Source organism: Acinonyx jubatus, chromosome C1 (genome assembly GCF_027475565.1).
Source record: "Acinonyx jubatus isolate Ajub_Pintada_27869175 chromosome C1, VMU_Ajub_asm_v1.0, whole genome shotgun sequence".
Lineage (NCBI taxonomy): Eukaryota > Metazoa > Chordata > Mammalia > Carnivora > Felidae > Acinonyx > Acinonyx jubatus.
Window position 1 is genome coordinate 132,046,082 of NC_069381.1, and position 22,018 is coordinate 132,068,099.

General features: G+C 37.0%; 1 protein-coding gene across 2 annotated transcripts in view; it reads left to right on the top strand.

Annotated features, from left to right (window-relative positions):
• Positions 1 to 22,018, top strand: part of ARHGAP15 (Rho GTPase activating protein 15) — a 609,886-nt gene that overhangs the window by 95,556 nt on the left and 492,312 nt on the right. The window contains exons 1-2 of one of the 2 annotated variants that reach the window (XM_053214988.1): positions 1,899 to 2,244; positions 4,675 to 4,762. In XM_053214988.1, the coding sequence (XP_053070963.1) occupies positions 2,153 to 2,244; positions 4,675 to 4,762 (180 nt within the window). In that variant the 5' untranslated portion in view covers positions 1,899 to 2,152. Of the gene's footprint in view, positions 1 to 1,898; positions 2,245 to 4,674; positions 4,763 to 22,018 lie in introns of those variants that run through there. The other variant, XM_015062996.3, reaches the window with a different exon arrangement.

Below are 22,018 nucleotides of genomic sequence, written 5' to 3' on the forward strand. Positions count from 1 at the left end.
CAGCTCACAGCTGTCAGTGCAGAGCCCGATGTGGGGCTTAAACCCACGAGCTATGAGATCATGATCTGAGCCGCAATCAAGAGTCAGACGTTCAATCGACAGAGCCAACACAGGCACCCCTGTGGCCTTTATATATTCAGTTCTTGGAATTGTGACAGTTGTGTGGTGGATGTTCAGTAGATACTAGTGACTGACCTTGTGATTTAATTACTCAACACATACAACAAAATACCAGGTGTGATACCTAGCACAGAGCGGGGACAATGCATGCATAATAATAGCTCATCTTATCGACACACCTCTGCAAGTCAGAAAGACCTCTAGGGAAAATTCAAGTATTTCCAGTAGAATTATAAATTAGAAAAAAATATATAGTAAACCAGAATCTTTAAATAGTTGTTATTGTTGTTTCTTTAATGCTAGGAAAGACATATCAAAACACTAGGAAACTAAGGAACAGAGAAGAGAAATACAGGAGGGTGGTGCTTTTGTAGACCTTGTTAGTGAATAACAGCACACATTGAGCAGGAAAAATCTAGATGTGTGACCTTCCTGAAATTTGAGAGTCCATATATATTCTTTTGCTCAAAAACCTTTAATAAACACCTACCAAATGTCGGATAATGTGCGCAGAAGTGGAAAAGCTGTAAGAGGTTAGGGATGATGTCTTGTCTCTCTGGAGGAGATGGGGGAGTAGAAGGACTTTCTCTCCATTTTGAAAACTGTTTCATCCTTAAAGGGTCTATTTTAAAAGTCTCATCAGACACTGCAAGACTCACCTGTTCTGGCTAAGCCCTCAAAGTTTGCAGGAGTAACTCGCTTCCTGAGTTGTCTGTCAATACACTGAACAATAGAACCTATAAGCATTCGATTGCACAGAGAAAGCATTAAAAGTTCAAGCCAGGGCAAAAGTTTGCCACTTGACTCTTTTCACGACTCTCTCCAGAGCTGACAATGCCGTCCAAGTGGCTCCTGTGTTACAGTCATGAGGTGAGAAAGCTCTTCAGCTGATATCCTGAGAATTACGGGCAGCAGAGGCCAAAGCTACCAGATGGGGTATGGACCAGATATTGTAAGGAAAATGGTCAAGTCCCCAGAGTACCTCATTCATAGAGTCAGGTTCCAACTTAAGTCAAGGTTAAAAGGTGTGCCCCTTATGTGAATTGTCAGCCACTCCTAGACTGGAGGCTTTGACTCACTTCCTGTTTTTTGGTCTTCACAGAGTGCAGATGAGTCTGCTCATCACAGACCAGAGTAATTCCCCAGCAGAAAAGACACAGATGCCACTGTTAGGTGCCCTGCTTCCAGCTTCTTTTGAGGAGTTGAATTGTCCATCCTTTAAACCAATGCAACTTCTAAGGGAAGGAGAGAGTTTGGAAGTGGCAGGTCTGTGCTTTGTCCTTCCAATTAGGGTCAGGTAAAGTAGTTCATGAGGGAGCCTACATGGCTCCTATTTTGTCACAGGCTATGCACACTAGGTGTCACAATGTGAGCATTTCAAACAAAACCGTGGTGAAATCTGACATTGACAATCTTCTTAACCAAGTTAGTAATGCTTAATCCTTAAAAAAAAGACAGCATAAATTAGTGAATAGATTACAGGCTTCAAATCAGAGAAACTGGGTTTGACTCTAAATCTAAGTGGCCTTAAGTGAGTTACCTAAACTCTCTGAACCTCATTCTCTATATTAATAAATGGACATATTAGTATCTTCATTATCTTTTTTGTGAAACTCAACCTCTACTAGGCAATCAAACTTTAGTAGGTACTCAAAATAATTTATGCTAATTTTTATTTTAAAGAGATACTGGAAAAAAACTGAAATGATATGGGGGCATCTAAAAGGTTGACAACAGCATTTCTTCTTCCTTTTGAAATAAAATTAAGCAAATTGAAACAATCTTCACTTTTCTTCTAATACCATAGACACATTGTAACTTATAAATTCAAAACGAAAGTGTCAGGGCAATTCATAGCACCAAGGTTCCAAGACCTGCAGTTCTTACCCTTCCAGACTTGTTCATCAGATTCACCGACCAGGGAACATTTCATAACAGTTCAAAGTTCTAACAGAGAACCGTGAGATAATTGAATTTCATGCAACTTCATTTCTAACCAGTTCCAGTTCTGAGTTTAAGGAAGGGAAGAGTAATGCCAACACATTCTGTAAACGATCAACATCTGAAACAGATTCAAATCAGAACCATTTATCCAGGGCTTGCTATAGACTGGAAACAAATAAGGTATAGTATCTCCCTGCCATGAGATGAAAAATATAGTGGGAAATATAACAGGCAGGTTAAATATGGGTTCCATCAGTCTGAGGGTGTTCCATATTCCCTGATCACATACTGTCAAAATAAGGGGTAGAGATAAAAGATGCCCGGTGTAGGCCAGCAGTCCTTCCAATGTTTTTCTTTTCTCTTTATGGGGTCATCTAATATTATGACCTGCATAGAGACAAGGCTATGGCTGCCCCACTCCATTTTGCTGCTACTGGAACCCAAAAGGAGAAGTGGGTTTTAGGGGAAAAGAGGGGAAAAGTCTTTGTGGCTTTCTCTGTGTGTGTGTGTGTGTGTGTGTGTGTTTCCCCAACTTTTTCATTGTTTGGTTGAAATGGTAGACCCATTTGAAGACAAGTGGGTCCAAGAACATAAATGTTCATATTTTCATGTTAGAAAATACATATTGTTTGTTTTGTTTCTGTTTATCATTTTTTTTCTTTTTTCTTTTTTTTAACACAATGGTGTATGGTTAAGAAAGTTCAGGCATGTAAGAGCAATCTAACCTTGGTGTAAATATTAACTTTACTGAATTCAAAGCTGTCCTTTCAATCAAACCCCTAAATTCTAAGAAGCAAGTGGAAATAAATTACACAAAGATCGTGAATGGTCATTTTAAACATATTTTTGTGTAGGTTTCTATTGACTTGAATAAAGTCTCTCTATAAACTTACTTTCTACCACTTTCATAAAACGAATTCTGTTCTTTTGAAATGAGTGTTAAAGCAAACTGCAGCAATTGATAGAACAGATAGAAACTTAGGTATATTAACCTCCTTCATATTTTACTATCTAAAAAAGGGCATTCTTCATGACACAAATGCACACATATAATTACTGAAGTAATACATGTTCAGTGCAGGATGTTTGATAAACACCAAGAAATACAAAGGAAAATCAAAAGCAGTGATTTTACCACCTGATTTAATTATTGTTATTTCCAGCTTTTCCTCCCTGTGCATAAGTTCAGCAAATATGTAGGTGGTGACTCCTCTGTTCAAGGCACTGTGCTGGCCACTTGGGGATACTTCCATAAGCATGAAATACTTTCTATCATTTTGAGGCTTTTTTTAGAATGGTGGGAATGGAGGTGAAATATACAAAAATTATTTTTTATCATAAGTGCTGTGTGAGGAAGTAATGGAATGCATTTTAGGATGTCATATTTTAACTTCTGATGAATGAGAATTAATCATCAGAAGAGGCTCAGAGGAGGGAATACAGTCTTAGGCAAATACACAGTGTGGTGTTATAAACTATATATTGTATTATGATCTTTGTTAAAACCTTCCCATATCAGTATTCTTTTACAGCATAGGATTCATTTTCCATTATAGGAATCTATTATATGCAATTTATGCAACTAATCTTTTTAAATATATTTTAGGTGCAGAATTAAGAAATAATGGGGCACACTTTATTCTTGTGCACACAGCCTTACCCACTTATGAGATGACTTCTTTAGTATAAACTTAAATTCATAGGAATGGACTTGTTTAGTCAAAAGACAAACACATTTCAAAAGATTTAAAAAAAAAACAAACATATTGCCGGGGTGCCTGGGTGGCTCAGTCAGTTAAGCCTCCCACTCGATTTCAGCTCAGGTCATGATCTCACAGTTCTTGGGTTTGAGCTCTGCCTTGGGCTTGGTGCTGACAGTGTGGAGCCTGCTTGGGCTCCCTCTCTCTCTGTCCCTTGCCCCACTCTCTCTCCGTCTCTTTCTCAAAATAAATAAACTTAAATAAAACATATTGCCAAATTCACTCCAGAAAAATATGCTTGTGTGCCCTCCCATCAGAATTGTATGGGAGAATCCATTTCTCCACACTCTCAGTAACCCTTGGTGTTATTTCTTCTAATTCTTGCCAAATTGATTGTCAAGGAAGGAAAAAGCATTTCACTCTTTTTATTTGCATTTCTTTGATTTCCAGTGAGATTCAACATTAAAATAATATTTTGAAGTAGGTAGTGACACATTAGCTGGTTAGTTTTTCAGATTCTGAAATATACTGAAACAATGAGGAGAAGTAACAATAAAGGCAGGGGTTCTGATTTCTGTTTTTACCCTGCTATTTTTAGCTTGCTGTGGAAACAAAGACTGTGAAGGGGGACATGGATACACAAATATTGGAGTTTTAGTACTTGAAAAAGAATTTGGGAGGAAATTCAAATTGAAAAATGTTTACTATAAATGCCATGATTTTTAAAAATTACAGAAGGTCCTTATTATTACCCAAATTCCATACCACCTATAGATTTTAATAAAGAAAAGACTTTTATGAAGACTAATTAAAAATACAGTCTCTACTCATTCCAAATGTTGCTTATATAATATCTATGAAGGATTTCTTCAAATGATAATGCTTTTTTATCCTTTTTTATTTTCCTAAGGAAAAACTGGTCTACTTCCTGGATCGTTCTTTCTAGTCGAAAAATTGAATTTTACAAAGAATCTAAGCAGCAGGCTCTGGCTAACATGGTAGGTAGCTCTCTGTTTCTGCTATTATCATCTTCACAGAAATGTTATTGAATTAAAAGTTTGGTTTCATCAGAAATCACACTAGAGCCTCGAAGCTCCCAACAACTGAAAGCAGATGGAGGAAATGACTCAATAAACTTTTAATCAGATGAAGGGAAAATAGAACTTAGTGTCTGTTTTATTAAGTGGTGCATTTGGAGAATAATCACAAAATGAGATGGATGGTGAACAGCTATCTAGTAATGTGAAGGTAACACTTTAAATTAAGGTGCCATTTATAAATGCTTTATTCTTATTTATGAAATGATCACTAAATGCAGCTACTTGCTCAAATAATGTATTATAAAGTATGTTATAAAATACATTAGTAATAAATGCTTAACGGATGAGACTATGGGAAGCTGTTTTAAAGAATATTATAAGACGTAAATCCTATTAAACCATGTATGTGCATCTTTAATACATGAATTTAAGTTGTTATCTAGCATGCTGTAAAGTGCTTCATACATTAATAAATAATAGTAAACTGTTTATAAATGGCACCTTAATATAGGGTGTTACCAATGAGGAAACACTCTAAGTTAACAAAGTGATTTTTTATCTTAGTCTAACTGCGACATTCACTATATCCAGCTAACCTTTCTGAATATTTCTGACTCCATCTAATGGAGCTAATGCAATTTCTGTAACCCATAGTTATTACAAAGTGAAATTTGTAGGGTTTCTTCATTGTACCTGGAGGAGGGCCTCCCATATGCCCACGGCAATTCAATAGTGACAGTGAGTAGGAGCAATTCTGAGTGAGTCACTGGGGCAATTCAAGCTCACAACCTTGCTGCCCACACACCAGAGCTGCCATGTGATACGGGAGACGGTGGGCAAGCAGCATGTCTCACAGCCTCCCGATTAGGAAGGACGCCGGGCAGGAACAAACCTGCCATACCCCATCGGCCTGATGGGTGGCAGAGAGAGGGGTCACCTGGCAGGAGTCAACCACAATGAACTAATTTGTATTTGGCAGGTAATAAAACGCTGGAAAGTTCTTTGCTTTCCAGCCACTAGTCTTGTTTGCTATGTAATCCTCTTTAAATAGGAAATAGAAAATCATTTGCTAGGAGATGTTTGTTTGTTTTTAAATAGAAGAGCAAAAGGTAGCATTTGGCTTGTCCCTGATAATCACAATAGTCTTTATCCCCAAGTGGCCTGCTGGTTTTGGAGTCTTGGTGTGGTCCAATCTGTAAACTAATTATAAATAAATTAAAAATGTATCTCGGTCGTTTGTGTTTTTAATTTAAACTGTCTCAGAAATTTGTTCTAGGCTTTTGTTTTGTTTTTATTTGGGGCCTACAGTAAGGTTGAGATAATCTTTTTAAGAAAAATAAAGTACCCCTAAAGGCCAGGCACAAAACACCTCCTATCCACTCACAGGGACTTTGTCTTCCCTTTGAATGAGTTCTAAGGGGGGAATCAGGAAGGGAGGAAAGTCACTTGTCTGGCAGGTTGAGCTGCCGAGATGATCTTCGTCCTGCTGGGTGAGAATTCCACCTGAGCCGAGTTTATGTGAATGTTCTGGGATGATGGGAGAGATTAGATTAGATTCCACATTAAAGCTTTGGTTTATTTTCATCTTATATTTTAATCTCCTTGTACCAGTGCCAGGAAATATAATTATCAGCTACTTAATTTTATACAGGTGAAAGAAAACTTTTCAAGTCAGCTCGCTAATCGCTAATCGATTGCATGCCTCCAGTTCAACCTTCAGAGTTGTAAACTGACAATAGATTTTACTTTTAGAAGATGTTCGTTAACATTTTTTGGCAGCCCCTATTTATTACTTCTGGCCCCATTTTCAATGCTCTTATGGTTTCTCCCAGGCACTCGTCTTCAAAGTGAATTCAGGGCAGGAACTAACTGTGTTTTGTGGTAACGGGGAAGAGAATTACAGATTCATGTTTGTACTGCATGAATTGTTGTGCTAGTCAACTTCTTGGATACATTTCTAACCAAGTATTAAAGGCCTAGTGGGATAGCCCACATTTACCAATTCCAGTCTCAGAGAAACGATATGATGATTGCCAGGCCTTGATTAAAGATGCTGTGGTTTCATTTTGAAAGAGATTTACGCTCAAATTTCTGAATTTTCCTTGCACCCCCTTACACATGTCCTGGTATTGTTCATTGTGCTTCTGGGAAAAAGTCTGTCCTTTCCTCCAAGGGGTCAGTAGAAACAGACTGAGTGAGTGCAGAATGTGGTTTAAGAGAGTAAATGGCATTTTAATCTTTATAGGAATGATCTTTGAATGTTAATGCAGTGGTAAGACAAAGCAGCAAAGTAGCTAGGAGCAGGGCTTTGAAGTTCACACAGCGGACTTCATTCCAGTCTTGCTGCTTAGGAGCTGACAAAGTCATTCGACTTCTTTGCACTTCAGTGTCCTCATCTGTAAAATGGGGATAGTGATATCTGCCAACAGAATTAAAGGGAATGGAATTACTTAACAAAAGAAAAGATTAATAGTAGCTATCAACTAATTATTATTGTCTAATATAGTATACTCTGTTAAAATATATATATTCTATAGTACATAATACAGGACATAATATAATTTTACCATATTTTTACATCGTATGGATTTTGTGCTTGAACTGATACGGACATGTATAGAAGAGAAAATAATGACATTAACTCAAGGACCATCAGCATGTACAGTCTCCAAAAAAGGAACTATGTATCCCTAGGCGGTGTAAATGGTGTGTCTGATCACCGATAATTCTGAAAGAGAAGCCATTCCTCCATTTGGGGCTCTAGGTGTTACCTCTTGCATGACCATATGTATTTTCCTGGGGCCCTCACCTTCCTCCAGTGGCTCTTTCCCTGTGACTTTCACATTTAATACAGCATGTCATAAAGCATGCCTGATCCCACAGTTCATGTTTGACTATCTTTCTTGCTGAGGTTCTTTCAGTCTATAACCAGCTCAGATTTGTATCAAAAGCAGCCTTTTCCTGGAAATAGACACAGAATCATTTCACTGGTGTGTGTAAATTAGAGATTCATAGGTTCTGGGTCCTCAGTGACCTGTTCAAGGAAAAAGAGGACTGACTTACTCTGTTTTGTTTGTTTGTTTTTAATAAGGACATTAAAGAGTAATCTAGTGCTTAACTACCACTGTCACTTTCTAGTAGAAAGGGCATCAAAAAATGTCCCAATCCCAAATCGAGGGAGGACAAAACCTCAGAATGAAATACAGTCTTTACCAAAATGGGAAACTACCCTTCTTCTATGTCTATATACACTGTTTCTGTTTTGTTCACTTCATCTCTGACCAGAGAAACCTTGGTCAAGACTGGCCAGCCCTCCTGTGAGCCAGAGCATTTGAAAACCACTGGTGTCCCTACATCCAGATTTCCTGGATTATGAAGAGGATGATGCTCATATTCTCATAGATTTTTTTTATATATATTCTGCTTTGTAACTTACCTTAAATTTGTTAACTATTGTCATTGGAAAATACTACAGAAACCACTTTTAGTGGAATGTATAACATATATATATGCATATTTTAAAAGTTAATCAAACTCCTACATAACCTTCACTCAAATGAAGACATGGACTCTTTCTGCCTTCCAGAAGCCCCACCCCCTGCCATTAACCTCTTCCCTTCCTACAGAGTTAAACTGCATTTTAGCTATTATTAAATAATTTTTCATTATTTCCCCACCTGTACCAGCTGTATATATAGCCCTTAAGAAATGTGGTTTACTTTGTCTGGTTTTGAATTTACATAAATGGAATCACAGTATATGCCTTTTTTGTTTCTTGCCTTTTTCTCTAAATATGTCATGCTTTTTCTTTCTTTTTTTTATCTTTTTTATTTTTTTGCACTGATCAGAGTGATATACTTTGCACTTTGTTTCTGTTTTGCTAGTGGCTTGCCTAGGATTGCATCATTGATACCTAGCAAAGACTAAAGCTAATCAAATCCTTTATCGTCTTCCAAAATATTACCTTAGTATATTTTTATTTATTTATTTTTTAACGTTTATTTATTTTTGAGAGAGAGAGAGACAGAGGGAGAGAAAGATCATGAACATGGGAGGGACAGAGAGGGGGAGACAAAGAATTGCAGGCAGGCTCCATGCAGTCAGAGTAGAGCCCCACAGGGGGCTTCAACCATGAACTGTTGAGATCCTGACTTGAGCTCAAGGTGGGGCTCAAACTCATGAATGGTGAGATCATGACCTGAACCAAAATCAAGAGTTGGATGATTAATAGACTGAGCCAACCAGGTGCCCCTAGCTTAGAATATTTTAACACACCTATCCTCTTCTCAACACATATGCTATTGTTGTCTGGTATTTTAATTCTTTGTTTTGTTTTGTTTTTTTAACACCACCAGATATTATTATTTTTATAGAGTCAATGTTGGTTTATATTTGCCCAATATTTGCCATGTTCCTTGCCATTTACTTCTTCCTTCATCTTCCACCTTCCTTCTAGGATAACCCTATATTCTGAGAAATCCCTGTAGAAAGGGTCTTGTAATAACAACCTGTCGCAGTGTTTGCTTGTTTCAAATGTTCCTATTTCTCCCTCATTCTGGTAATATATATATTCTCTCTGGATATAGAGTTTTGATTTGGGTTATTTTCTTTTAGCACATAAAGTTGTTATTCCAACCTTTTCTGTCATCTATTATTGTGATCAAGAAGTTACCTTAGTCTAACTGCAGTTATCTGGCTACTCATGATATTTTTATTATTACCTTTGTTTTTCCACAGTTTTATTCTTCCTGTATGGATTGTTGAGCCTCTTGAAGTTGTTTTTAAGTATCATTAATATATTTTAGAAAATTATCAGCTATTATTTTCAAGTGAAGCTTTCTAAAAATATTTTCTCTTATATTTTTCTATGCCTCTAGTTAAACCTACATTTAGAGGCTTCCTACTCTATTTTCCACATTTTACATTCTATTTTTAATCTTTTTGTCTTTCTGAACTGCATTTCAAACCACTTCCTTTGATTTATTTTCTGATTCTTTAATCCAATCACCTTTTTTTGATAAACATCTTTATTTCAATTATTATAATTTTTATTTCTAGAGAAAGCTTTTTTGTTTACTATGTCATTTGTTACAGTTGTCATCTGCAGATATTTTTCAGGCTCCCTTTTATTTTGTTAAAATTAAAAGGCATGGTTGTTTTATATGTCTTGTGATTTAACATCTGAAGTCTGCATCAGTCTGTTTCTGCTGCTTCTCATTCCGTTGCTGTTTCCTTGTGTGTCTGGTTATTTTTGACTGTGTGCTAATCATTTAGTCCTGGGATAAATGTGTCCTGCTCCAGAATATTTTGCATTTTTCTCAAAGGGTCTGGGACACTCCCAGTGATTGATTAGCTCAATCTAAGTTAACAGTTTAAAACTCAAAATTTGTACACATAATAGGAGAGTTACAACTATGCTACTTCTCAGGGACAGAATTATTTTTCACTCTTCCTTGTTTTTTTTTAATTCTGTCACATTGCTCATCTACAAAGACAGTTTTCTTTATAATCCCTTAAGTTGGAGAAAGGGAACAAATTTAATATCGTTTCTCCTTTATTCTTTCATAAGACCGCAGGCAGCACCTTTTCCATTATTCTGTGGAGTCAATTGACCAAAGTTCAAATGTACAGTATAAGCAAATGCCCTCAGGCAAAGAGCAGTTATGTTGATCTGATGTTCAGCTTTCCTCTCTGCGTTCAGATTCCCATTTTCCAAAAATAATTACCCTAGCAGTTTACCACTATCTTATCAACCTTTCAATTTTTTAAAGGTGATTTTAAACAGAAATATTTTATCCAGCATTTTTCATTGTTTTCAGTGGAAAGTTGATCTAAATAGCTTAGTTTCTCATTTACAATCTACCTCACTTTCACTTAAATATGCATTTGGTTAATCAAGTTTGTGCTATTTATATAAGCCTGGTAGGAAAAGACTTCATAAGAATATGTATTGAAATCCTACAATGAACAGCTTGCTCATTAGGGCTACATATAAGGCATAGAGATATAATCAAGATATAGTCTTTGCTTTATAGCATCTTTGCCAAAAAATAGGGTGAGATGAAATAAGAAACATAAAAGAGTTTTTCTGAGATTTAAAGGAGGGAGAGCTCACATCTGTGAAAGATTTGAATTGGGCCTTGAAGGATGGTTATAATTTCAATATGTGGAAATTTGTGGGCAGGGAATTCCAGGGAATTAAAAAATATGAACGATGACATGAAACTGAGAATCGGCAAGGTCTGTGTGCTAAAAAGAGAAATGAGATTTTGGTTTTCTTCTTTGTTTGCTTGTTTTGTTTTGTTGTTTTTATTTTTGTTGGAAAAAAAGGATTAAGAACCATACCAAGGGCTGGGGATTTGCTACAGGGGCACATCTCTAAGGTGTGTCAGTGTTTTCCAGATACCTTCACCCTAGAATAACAGATCTTTTAATAAACACATACTGAACAGAAGTATGATCCAAGTGTTATGTGTCTTAAAAGGACAAGGTCTATCACGGAAAAAGGCAAGAGAAGAAGTTCATTCTTCTAGGATCATAGCTTCATCCCATTTAGTCCAAGAGAAAAAAAAAATTGCCTCAAAAGACATCTTTATTATTTGCTTTACCTGTTTAAAGAAGTCCCAAAGAAATAAGAGCTGTCAGTTTGATTTATCCTCTGAGGACTGGACTCACACCCCTTGCATGTTTCAGGTACACTTATCTATTTTAGAGTCACTGAAGTATTTCAATCAGTTCCAGCACTTCAAGTACAATTTGCCACCTAGGTACCTGCTGTGCTTTGTGATTTGAGAGCTTCTGCTTGATATGGACTGGAACCTGACTCTAGCCATGGAATGTGACAAATACATATTCCTGGGTAAATATATATATATATATATATATATATATATATATATATATAGACTGCCTCATGAGGAAAAAAAGCTTTCTAATATAGAGCACAAATTCATTTTTTTATTCTACAAAGAATTGACAACTCCTAACAGGTATCACACAACGTGTTTTTAAACCCTAGAGATATCAGATGAGTAATACAGGATCACTGCACTTAAGGTGCTTATAGTCTGATAGAGGAGACAGAAATTGTATGTAGGTTTATTACAATAAAACATAACTAAAGTGATAAAAATATTTAAAAAACATGGTGGGGAACCATAGGTCTAGCTATAGATAATCCTTGCTCAGGGAAATGCTTCTTCCAAGTAATGCTCAGCCTATATATCTCTCCACTGTTCATTCTACAAAATCACTGAGAATCCTTGATGTTTAAGCCACTATGCTAGGTATTATGAAACATACAAAAATGAATCAGAATCAAATCTTTCCCTTGAGGATCTAGAAACAAATAGAAAGTATGCCCATAAATCGAGTAATTGTAGTGAAAAAATGGACATGGATAGTTGCTCAAAAATGGCATGAATAGAGGCATGAGTTAATTTTATAGTAACTCAGAAAAGAGAGATTGCTTCCAACTGGAAAAGATTCTAAATATATCTGTCAAGGAAGTGAGAGTTGGGCATGTTTTTGAAGGATGAATAGGATTTCGAGGCAAAATGGGGTGAAAAGGACATTTTCTGTAGAAATAAGGGAGTAACCAATGATAAAATATAGGAAATTAATTCCTTTACTGATTATACAGATACGTGTTGATCTTTCGCCTTGCCCCGTGCACTGCATGCTAGTCATTGTTCTTGAAAATGATTCCTGGAGGTTCCCTGAGGCCTAGGGTAGACGTGCCTCAGACCAGACTATTTTGGGTTTCTTCTATGAGTTTCCAGGATGCACCACCAGTGGAAGAATTGCCTCAAAATAAGTTGAGGAACAGCACTGTGGAACAGCAGCACTCAGTTTCATTAGAAAGTCCATGTAGAACCAGCTCATGAAAGATCTTGAACAGGACTGTGAAAAGAGATAATTTCATTCTGTAAGCACTCTGGAGCCCTTTGTAACCAATACTAACTGTCCTTATATTAAGACAGATTCACAGTTTTCACAGATAGGCTTAAGGAATTAAGATATATTTTTTTCTGCTTTAAATTTTTTTAATGTTTATTTATTTATTTATTTTGGGGGTGGGCGGGTAGTGGTAGAGACAGAGGGAGAGAGAGAATCCCAAGTAGGTTCCACTCTCAGCATGGAGCCGGACACAGGGCTTGATCCCAGGACCATGAGATCATGACCTGAGCTGAAATCAAGAGCTGAATGCTTAACCAACTGAGCCACGCAGATGCCCCTATTATTTTTCTACTTTTAACACAAAGAAGATAGGACTTACTAAATTATCTGAGAGACACGTTCTAAAACTCTGGTGCACTAGATGAGAGCCATAAGGCCTGTGCTTTTACTGACAAAGAAAATGGCAAAATGGCTAAGTTGTCATCGGTGGGGCCCAATGCATTTATTTAGTGAATCACAGGACGTCTTCTCACTCAGAAAACACTTTAAAACCTTATATGTCTTGAACTTTTAATGATAATCTCTAAAGAAGTCCTAGTGAAAGAAAGCAAGTAGGGCAATTCATCTAAGGAAAACTACGTATATCCTTCCCAAGAACATGGGTGTATCAGCACAGCAGTGAGCACCAGTAGAAAACCTGGATTTATTTTCCTGTGACTCCAGAATATATGCTGGTGTCATACCTACTAAAATAAATACACCGTGGAAAGTTTGTTTCTGATTTAAGAAATTTCTCCTGTCTCCACATCCATCAAAATTTAGACCAAGTGGACCTTACTCTCATCAGTCAGCTGTTTCTGTTATATTTATCACACAATGCTCACAAATCCTAGTTAACATAAACCTAGTCTGACATAAATTCAGAAGCATTATGAACATCTTAGGCCATATTTCTCCCCTAAAACTGTATGGTTTCAAAGCCAGTATGTTCAATATGGAGCCTACATGTTCGTTGCACAGGTAACTTTTTAAAATTTTTTTCTCTATACACTGTACTGATAACTTTTATTTAGAGGCAAACATTGGCATATTTCACTTTTAATGACAGAAAACTTTTCCAAGGCACTTAGTAAACTATTAACTTTTTAAAACCACCCATTCAGCCATAACCTTGAAAGCAAAAAAAGAGCATTATAAAAGGCATCATTAAAATAATTTGTTTACTTTTTTTAATATTGTTTACTTCCAATGCAAATAATGAACACAAGCATTAATTAAATAATGCAATACATCTAATGCTCATTCACTGTAGTATGGCTTTAATAACAAAATGGACTTATTTATTGGAGTAAAATGGTGTGATTTAGCAAAAAGATGAAAATAGTTCCAATCAGAAAGCTATTCATGAATTATTGAGTATTCTGTACAAAATGAATATGGAATTATTTTATCTTTGTGAAGTGAGCGTTGAGCCCTTATTCAGTCCTCTGCTCAAAAAGATCATAAACATTGGAGGGACAAACAACAGATCTACCAATCTTGGCCTAACGAATGCATTTTAAGTTTCTGTTTAATATTTTAATTCTCAGAATTACAGTGCTCTGGCAAAGATAGCATGGTTATTATTGGGGCAATTTGTAGTACAGCCACAGACTGCAATATCAAATGGCCTCATCATACCTTTAAAAATTAGAACAAAAATAATAGTCTGAAATCTGGAGGATGATGGGTGGAGATGGAGAGAAAAAGAAAAAGAAAGAAATTGAATTCTAGTGTTTTATTAGCATAAACATTATAAGGAAAAAAATGAAATCAAGTGATCGATATTACTATAAATGAAGCCATGTTCTGTGGTTATAATTCTCTCAAGATTTAGCCATTAACCACAATAAATTCTGTATCTTACATAATTTTTAATAACCACAAAAATCTATGAAATTGATAGGATGCTTTATAAATGGATAATAGCTTACTATCCAATAAACCTCACCTTAGGCTCTCTCAGAAAACTATTTTAATTATGAAGTTTGACTCTCTGTGGTTTATCATTTTGGTCAATGCGATACATCTGATTTAGAGTTTGCATTTCTCCAACATAAAATGGACTTGTAGTCCACAGTGCACTTTGAAATAAACTGAATATATGTATTTAGTCTTTCTTAACAGTTCACTACTGAGTTGAAATGCTCTGGGAAGCAGTATACTATATCAGGTAGAATAAGTCAGACCACATGGACTGGGAATCCCAGGTTCACATTTTATTTGTTACTATAATCCTTGGATATTTCAACTGTAGTATGAGGTTAACAAGAGTCCTTATCTCATACAGTTATTGTGAGATTATGTGAGAAAAGTGATACAACTTGCTGGGCACATAGCAATGATAAATATTAATTATATTTATTATTATTGTTGTTATTATTACTATGTGGAGGAATCGAGTATAGCAGTTAAGAGAAGAGTCTTCAGAACCTGATAGAATAGGATTCAGATGCCCTAATTGTCACTTAAAGGCAGTGTATTTACAATCCTCATCTTAATTTTTCTTAATATCAAGACTTCAGTTAGGGAAACACTTCCTGCTATCCAAATCCAATCTAAAATCTCTGCAGAACCTCATTTCTTACTCCTACTAAACAGGAAACAGTCTGAAACAGGTATTCTGGTCAGCTTTCTGCTACATGGTGCCTCCCTCATTTTCTGTTTTTGCCAACTCTTAGTGGCAGATGAGGGAAAGGTAGAGAGAATATGAGAAGGTCCCCATGCTTCTTAAAGCCGTAAACCCAGAAGTGCCTCACATCAGTCTTGCTCACATCCCAGTGATGAGAGTGGGTAATGTGGCCACATGTTGGTGCAAAGGGGGCTGGAAATAAAACGGTGTTTCTGGCTGGTAAGCTGCTTCTCTGTGACAACTCAAGACTCCAGCACACATTCTGGTGTAGCACTATCCCTTTCTGCCACAAGGATCAATGATCTTAGCCCTTATTCTATAGGGAAGAAAGTCCAAATTAAGTGTCCAGCCTTTATTTGGGAGGCGTGAATCCAGGGCATAGGCGGTGTGGCAAAAAGGAAGCGAGGCAGGAAATGATGGGGAAGAGTAGAGGAGCTGTGTCACCCAATGGCTGCTACTCTCCCGTGAACCTCAAACAGACTCAGAGAATCACTGGGCAGCTGTACCACTTGACTTAGAAAGAAGCTGCTGTTAGGTAGGCTCTCTGGAGAAAGCACGACACAGTCCGTGGGAGGAAAGATGGGAGCTAGGAGAAGGAATTTATCTGCTATGTTTCATTCCATTTCCTGCTTCCCCAAGTTCACCACCCAGAGTCTTCAATACCTGCATCATATGAACCCTGGCTGTACCCTTGGATGGCTTCTCAGAATGCCAGGTCCTATACTCTATAAAGTGCATTTTATCTAAATTTGGAAGTGGATGAGGAGCCAAAAGCCTGTCGCACTCTGGAAGCCAGGAGGGAGGGCCTCATATTCCAAGATGACTGGTCATCCTCAGGAAGTGGGACCAAATGGGTTCGTTCAAACGTCGCTAGTCATACGCAGAGACAGCTAAGGTAGACTGACTGGATGAGGGTCTGGATAAGGACTCTGAGGAAGCATCTGAGGCACCACAAATGTGCCCCAGCTAGTCACCTTGCAGAAGCAAATAGTTTTTTATATAATGTAAATGTAACACAGTATCAGCATACAACAAAGGTAGACTAAACAGAGACTATTGTATTTACTCTGGCAAGATTTTGATTTAGAACTAAATGCAATATCTGTTCATTTCTTAAAAAAGAGAGAATACTCTCTCCTCAAAAAACAAACAAAACAAACACATAGCATTCTAGCGCCCAAAGTCACCAACAAAGGTTGCTTTTCTGAAAATCTGGTTTGATTTGGTCTTGTATATACTGAGAAATTTCACTGTAGAAACAATTTCAGTTATTATTAACATCATTTATATTCATATACATAAAACTCACATCTTACAATCAAAGTATTGTCTTCTATGTTGACAGCAGCCATACTTTAGACATTAATAAGATCAGGTACCCATTCAGCACTCTTTCCTAAATCATTTTGTCCAAATGAGAATTTATAAGTGAGTTTTATCCTCCTCCATGAATGATTTTCCAGAATCAAAACCAGTTATGTGATAAAACAATTCCTCTAAACAGATTTTGTGTTTCATGTTTCAAACTGATAAGGACAATCTGAGTCTATATTCTAGAATAGCAATTAATCCAAAATAAAAAATGGTAGCTAATAACCTATTTCATAAAATCTGAGCTTTGCCTTTTTTTTTTCTTTTTTTTTGGTAACCTCATCTAGTAATAAGGATGGGATAATCAGAGGTCCAGTGATTTGTTGCTTACACACATGCCCAATCTTCCTCATGGAAAGTGCCATCAAGCAAAAGAGCATCTGGCCTTTGATATTTTCTTAATGTGCATTAAAAGGCTCCAAATTTCCCATAAAAAGTGGAAAATTTAATCCCAAAGGTTTAATCTAAGAGAGAAAGACAGGGAGAATAACCTGTCAGCTCTTACTAGGGAATAGTAAAGTTGGGCTAAAAGAATAATAAAAATCAGAAGTGGACGAGACCCAGGATCAATTTTTAATGATTTCACACTGTCCCAACAAAGAGGCTTTTATATTTTATTGTCCAGAAGCAGTAACTTTTAAATAATTCTCTTTAAATATTTTAAAATCAGTCATTTATATTTTAAGTTTACCCCAGAAGAGATATGATAAGTACACTCTTAAATTTAAATCTAAATTTAGTTAATTTTTAAAAAGTATATTTTTATAATGATGTACAATATGATCCATTGGCATCATGTAGTTCATTAACAGACTTTTTCTTGTGTTTTATAGCTGTAGAATCAGAAATATGTTTTCTATTAAAGGATTCTTTAATTTCAGCCTTCTTGAATAAAATCTTGATTGTCTTCCAAGTAAATTCGACAACTTTTCTGAAAAACTTATTCTGATGTTTAACAATGTTTAAATACTGAAAATGTTTCCTGCTAATAAAGCTTAGGCCCTAGCATTGTGCTTCAAGCCTAGGTCTTTCTGCTTTAGCTTTGTAAAAATGGACTACTGGGCACGATCATTTTTATATAGTCCTCTATCAACCGATCTTAGTTTTGTCTTCTTGAAGCTGATATATTTATTTACTTAAATTTTACTCGAGTCACTTTAACTTCTGAATTGAGCCCTAATTCTGTCATTTGCTTTGATTGTGCCATAATGTCTTTTTCTATTAAAGGTCGATATGAATGGGAATACTGTGCTTTGATTTTGTAAACTATTAGCTTATACTTTGTAAACTACCTCATTTTGTAATGCAGTATCCTGAGATATATTATTTATTTTTATTTATTAATGCTTTGAAAGGAATCTGGAAAATGTTCACCATAATTCTCAATTGGATAACAAAGAATGGTAACAAAGTATGTTTTAGAATAGGAGAAATAATGGGAGTGACAGGCTGGGCTTACAGAGCTGAAGGGGGACCTCATGGAGATTATTTTGGAGTTACATCATCAAAATGAGCAGGAGTGGAACAAATGGCAGACAAGGAGAGTGGATTGAAGGGAGAGAAATGTGTTCCAGATGAAAGGGTGCAATGCAATGTATAGAGTTGTGAAAGCAGGGTGCATATTGGAACTGCCATGGATTTAGCATAGCTGGTTATAGAAGAATGGGGGAATGCATGGAACTCAGAAGGATGATGGAAAATGATGAAAAGGAGCCTGTATATCCTACTGAGGGATTTGTACATTACCCTACAGATAATACGTTTCCCAGAAAAAAAAAAACCATGGTGAAATTTGTGTTTTAGAAAAGAAAAAAAATTAGTCAAAATGTAGAAAATGAAATGAAATGGTTTTGTCTGGTCCCAGAGGAAACACTGAGAGAATTCACATGAAAGAAAATACGAGCTCAAATGAGGCTGTGGTCATGAGATGGCAGAAGAGGGAGCTAGTTCTGGAATTCAGGCTCTCTACTGTTTGGTTGTAAGTGGTAAAGGAAAGGGGAGAATTAAGAAAGTAGGGAAGGTGTAGTGGATAAAAGGATGATTAACCAAGACAAGCAGTAGAGAAAAGAGAGCAAATCTGAGAAGACAATGATTTCACTGTCTGTGCTACATTCTAGTGGTAAGTCAGTTAGAAAATGCAGTTCTGGTACATAAGAGGGAGCTGGAGGCCAGAGGAAAAACTGAGGAATCAACATGTCATAAGTGGTGGATCAGACCAGAGGCAAGACCAAAACCCACTGGAAGCATGTAAAGTATAGGCAATAATGAAGGCCTAGAACAGTAAACCAGATATTAGTGACACTTAAGAGGTGGGAAGAGGAAGAGAAGTCAGTGAAAGAAACAGAAGGAAGAATATAAAACGTGAAATAAAGATTTAGAGTGAAAATGTCTCCATAGCCAAGGGACAGAGGTTTTTAAGGAAAAGGAGCTGAATCTAACAGTACAGAGTTCAAATAGAATGTTGATGAGAGAGAAGGCATCAGATTGTTTTTGTTGACCTGCATGGTTAAAATGTTTTAGATTAGTTAAGGAAAGGAGTAGAAGACTGCAGTGGGTTCAGAAGAGAATGGAACGTGAGCAAGCAGAGCATGTGACTGTAGAAAGCTCAAGAACCCTGGCAACAATGGAAAGGAAATAGGTGGGACTGAGAACTAGCAAGGTTGTGGGGTTGATGCTTATATATGTTTATATGTATTTTTAGATAGAAGTGATTTGTGTGTGGCTACGGGTAAAGATAAATCTACTTGAGAGAGGGAGATAAATGTAGAAGGGAGACGACTCAGAAAATGAGGAACAGCATTGGATGAAATTAGGAACCAGAGAGGAAAAGCCCTGGGCTGAAGAATAAGTGTCTCTTCCTCTAAGGCAGAAAGGGACATGCTTTGTGAGTGGATCATGCACTGTCTGGAAATGACAGGCCAAGAGATTTTGATGCTCATAGATACCACTGTCATGACAGGCATGGGAGTTCATTAGACAGGTGGACCAGAATCACAGGCTCAGATCCAGATTTCCAGGAGCCAGAACAGAATATGGGAACTGGTAACAATGACAAGGAAGAGATAGGAAATGTTACTTCTTATTTTTGGATCTAGAAACAGTGTCATGTGACCTAGTAGGAGGAAAGGCTAGGTATGGAAGGGAGGTAATGTACTGTGTTGTGATCAAGAACTTGGGACTTGGAGGACAGAGGACAGTGAATTCCTATCTCCTCTCAGGCACTTATTAAGTGTGTGAACTTATGTAAGGCACTTAACCACTTCCTGCTTGAGTTTCTTCACATGTAAATAGAAGGCAATGGTAATAACTGCACAAGACTATTTTAAGGAATAAATGAGAAACTGATACAAAGCTTTCAGAGGGTACAATATACAGGAATTAAAGTTTATGTTTGTGTGTTTGTTCATTTTGATTACACAGACTAAGAAAGTGGGAAGAATTGTGAATGTTCTAGCTCAAGGGCTGTACGATCTCTGAGAATTAGGAGAATGCCACTTGATGGACCACTGGAAAGGGGTGAAGCTTTGGGAGAGTGGTGTTGTGAGGTAGAATAGAAAGTGACCAGGAGCACATAAAAAGTTCACTAAGTGTTGATGACATTGGTCTTGGCAATGATTTCATGGTTATGTTAAGTGTCCTTATATATACATGTATAAGTGTACATATATATGTATGTGTGTGCGTGTGTGCATATGTGTGTGTGTGTGTGTGTGTGTGTGTGTATATATATATATATATATTTGCTAAGTGGAGTTAAAAGCCCACCTGTAGAAAGTGGCCATTATTTGTAATATTAGTACATTGAGTAGTCAAAAGTTATTTCTCCAGAATTAGATTAGAGGATATGAGGAAATTGCTAGAAGGAAAAGTGGATGAGAGAGTGGAGTGTGGGAGTGGATCATTGCATGGGGGAGAGCAAGACAGCAAGAGATGGGGGGGTGGACACAGAAGTGGCTGCTGAGTTGGGAACATAGGCCTGTTTGTGAGAGGAAGGGAAACCAGGAAGAGCTGGAAGGATGCACAAAATGTCTGCTGATTCCAGTCATGTCAAAAACAAACATAACAGGGTGGGAGTAATGAAAACCCAGAACGTGGGGTTTGTTAGATGAAAAGCAGAATGAAGACTGCTGAAATGGAGAGGAATTAAAGCAGTGGGCTCGTGAAGAATGCAAGAGATGGGGTGGGTAAGGGCAAGGTGAAGGCCAGAGTCCTGGGAGGTGACTAAATGATCAGGAGAGTTTGGATTGAGATAAAGCCAAGCCAGTGTCCAAGCCGTGGGATTTAGTGTATGATGCTGATGAGGACAGGCAGAGGTGGCAGACCTGCCTGGCGAGAACTCTGGGAAAGCTTAGAATGCTTTTTCCCCATAGAGAGAAAGTCTACAGAAAATTATGTAGAGTCTAAGGCTGGCATGGGATTCTTAAAGGAAGATTCAATATCTTCTTTATCTCTGGAGTCCCAGAGTCCAACACAGTGGCTATCACATTGACATACAATAAGCATGCAGTTATTGTCTATCGTAGGATTCTGTGAAATACTAGGTTCAATCTACATGAGTCCATTAAGCTGTTTTCACTTTTCCAGATCCAAGCAAAGACTCCTTAACTATTAAACCAAATATAAATCTTAATTGTTATAACATGGGGAATTTTTAGATGCCCAAACCTTCCTTCCAAAGCACAAAAGCTAGTTGCATTCTTGTATTTTCCTTTCATTTATGAATTCAGCAAATATTCATTGAACGACAATTCTGTGCCAGGCACTGTTCCATACATCGGGAAAAATAGTGGAAGAAAAGGCAAACCAGGCCCCAGCTCAAGGAGCTTAATTTTAGTGGAAGAAAAACAGACAGCATATAAAAATATAAATGTTAATTTCAGTTAGGAAGAAGGCTGTGTTGAAAATTAAAACAAGTAGTGAGATAGAGAATAAGCTAGAACGCAGCTCTCTTTTATGTAAGACAGTCAGAGAAGGCCTCTGACAAGGTGACATTTATCTGGGACCTGATGGATAAGAAGGAGTCAGCCATGTGAAGATTGGGAGGTATTCCAGGTAAACAGGTGGTGTAAAGGCCCAATGGGAAGATCAAGTTTAACAGAGAAGGACAGAAACGAGATCAATTATGTCCACACTAGAATCTAATAAGAATGTCATATCTTTTCCCAAAAAGTTACATGTTTTAACATGAATGTGATCACAGTGTAATTTCAAGTTTCAAGGACTACATAGTGGTTAGGAGCAGACTCTGGAGTGACGCTGTCCTCATTTAATCC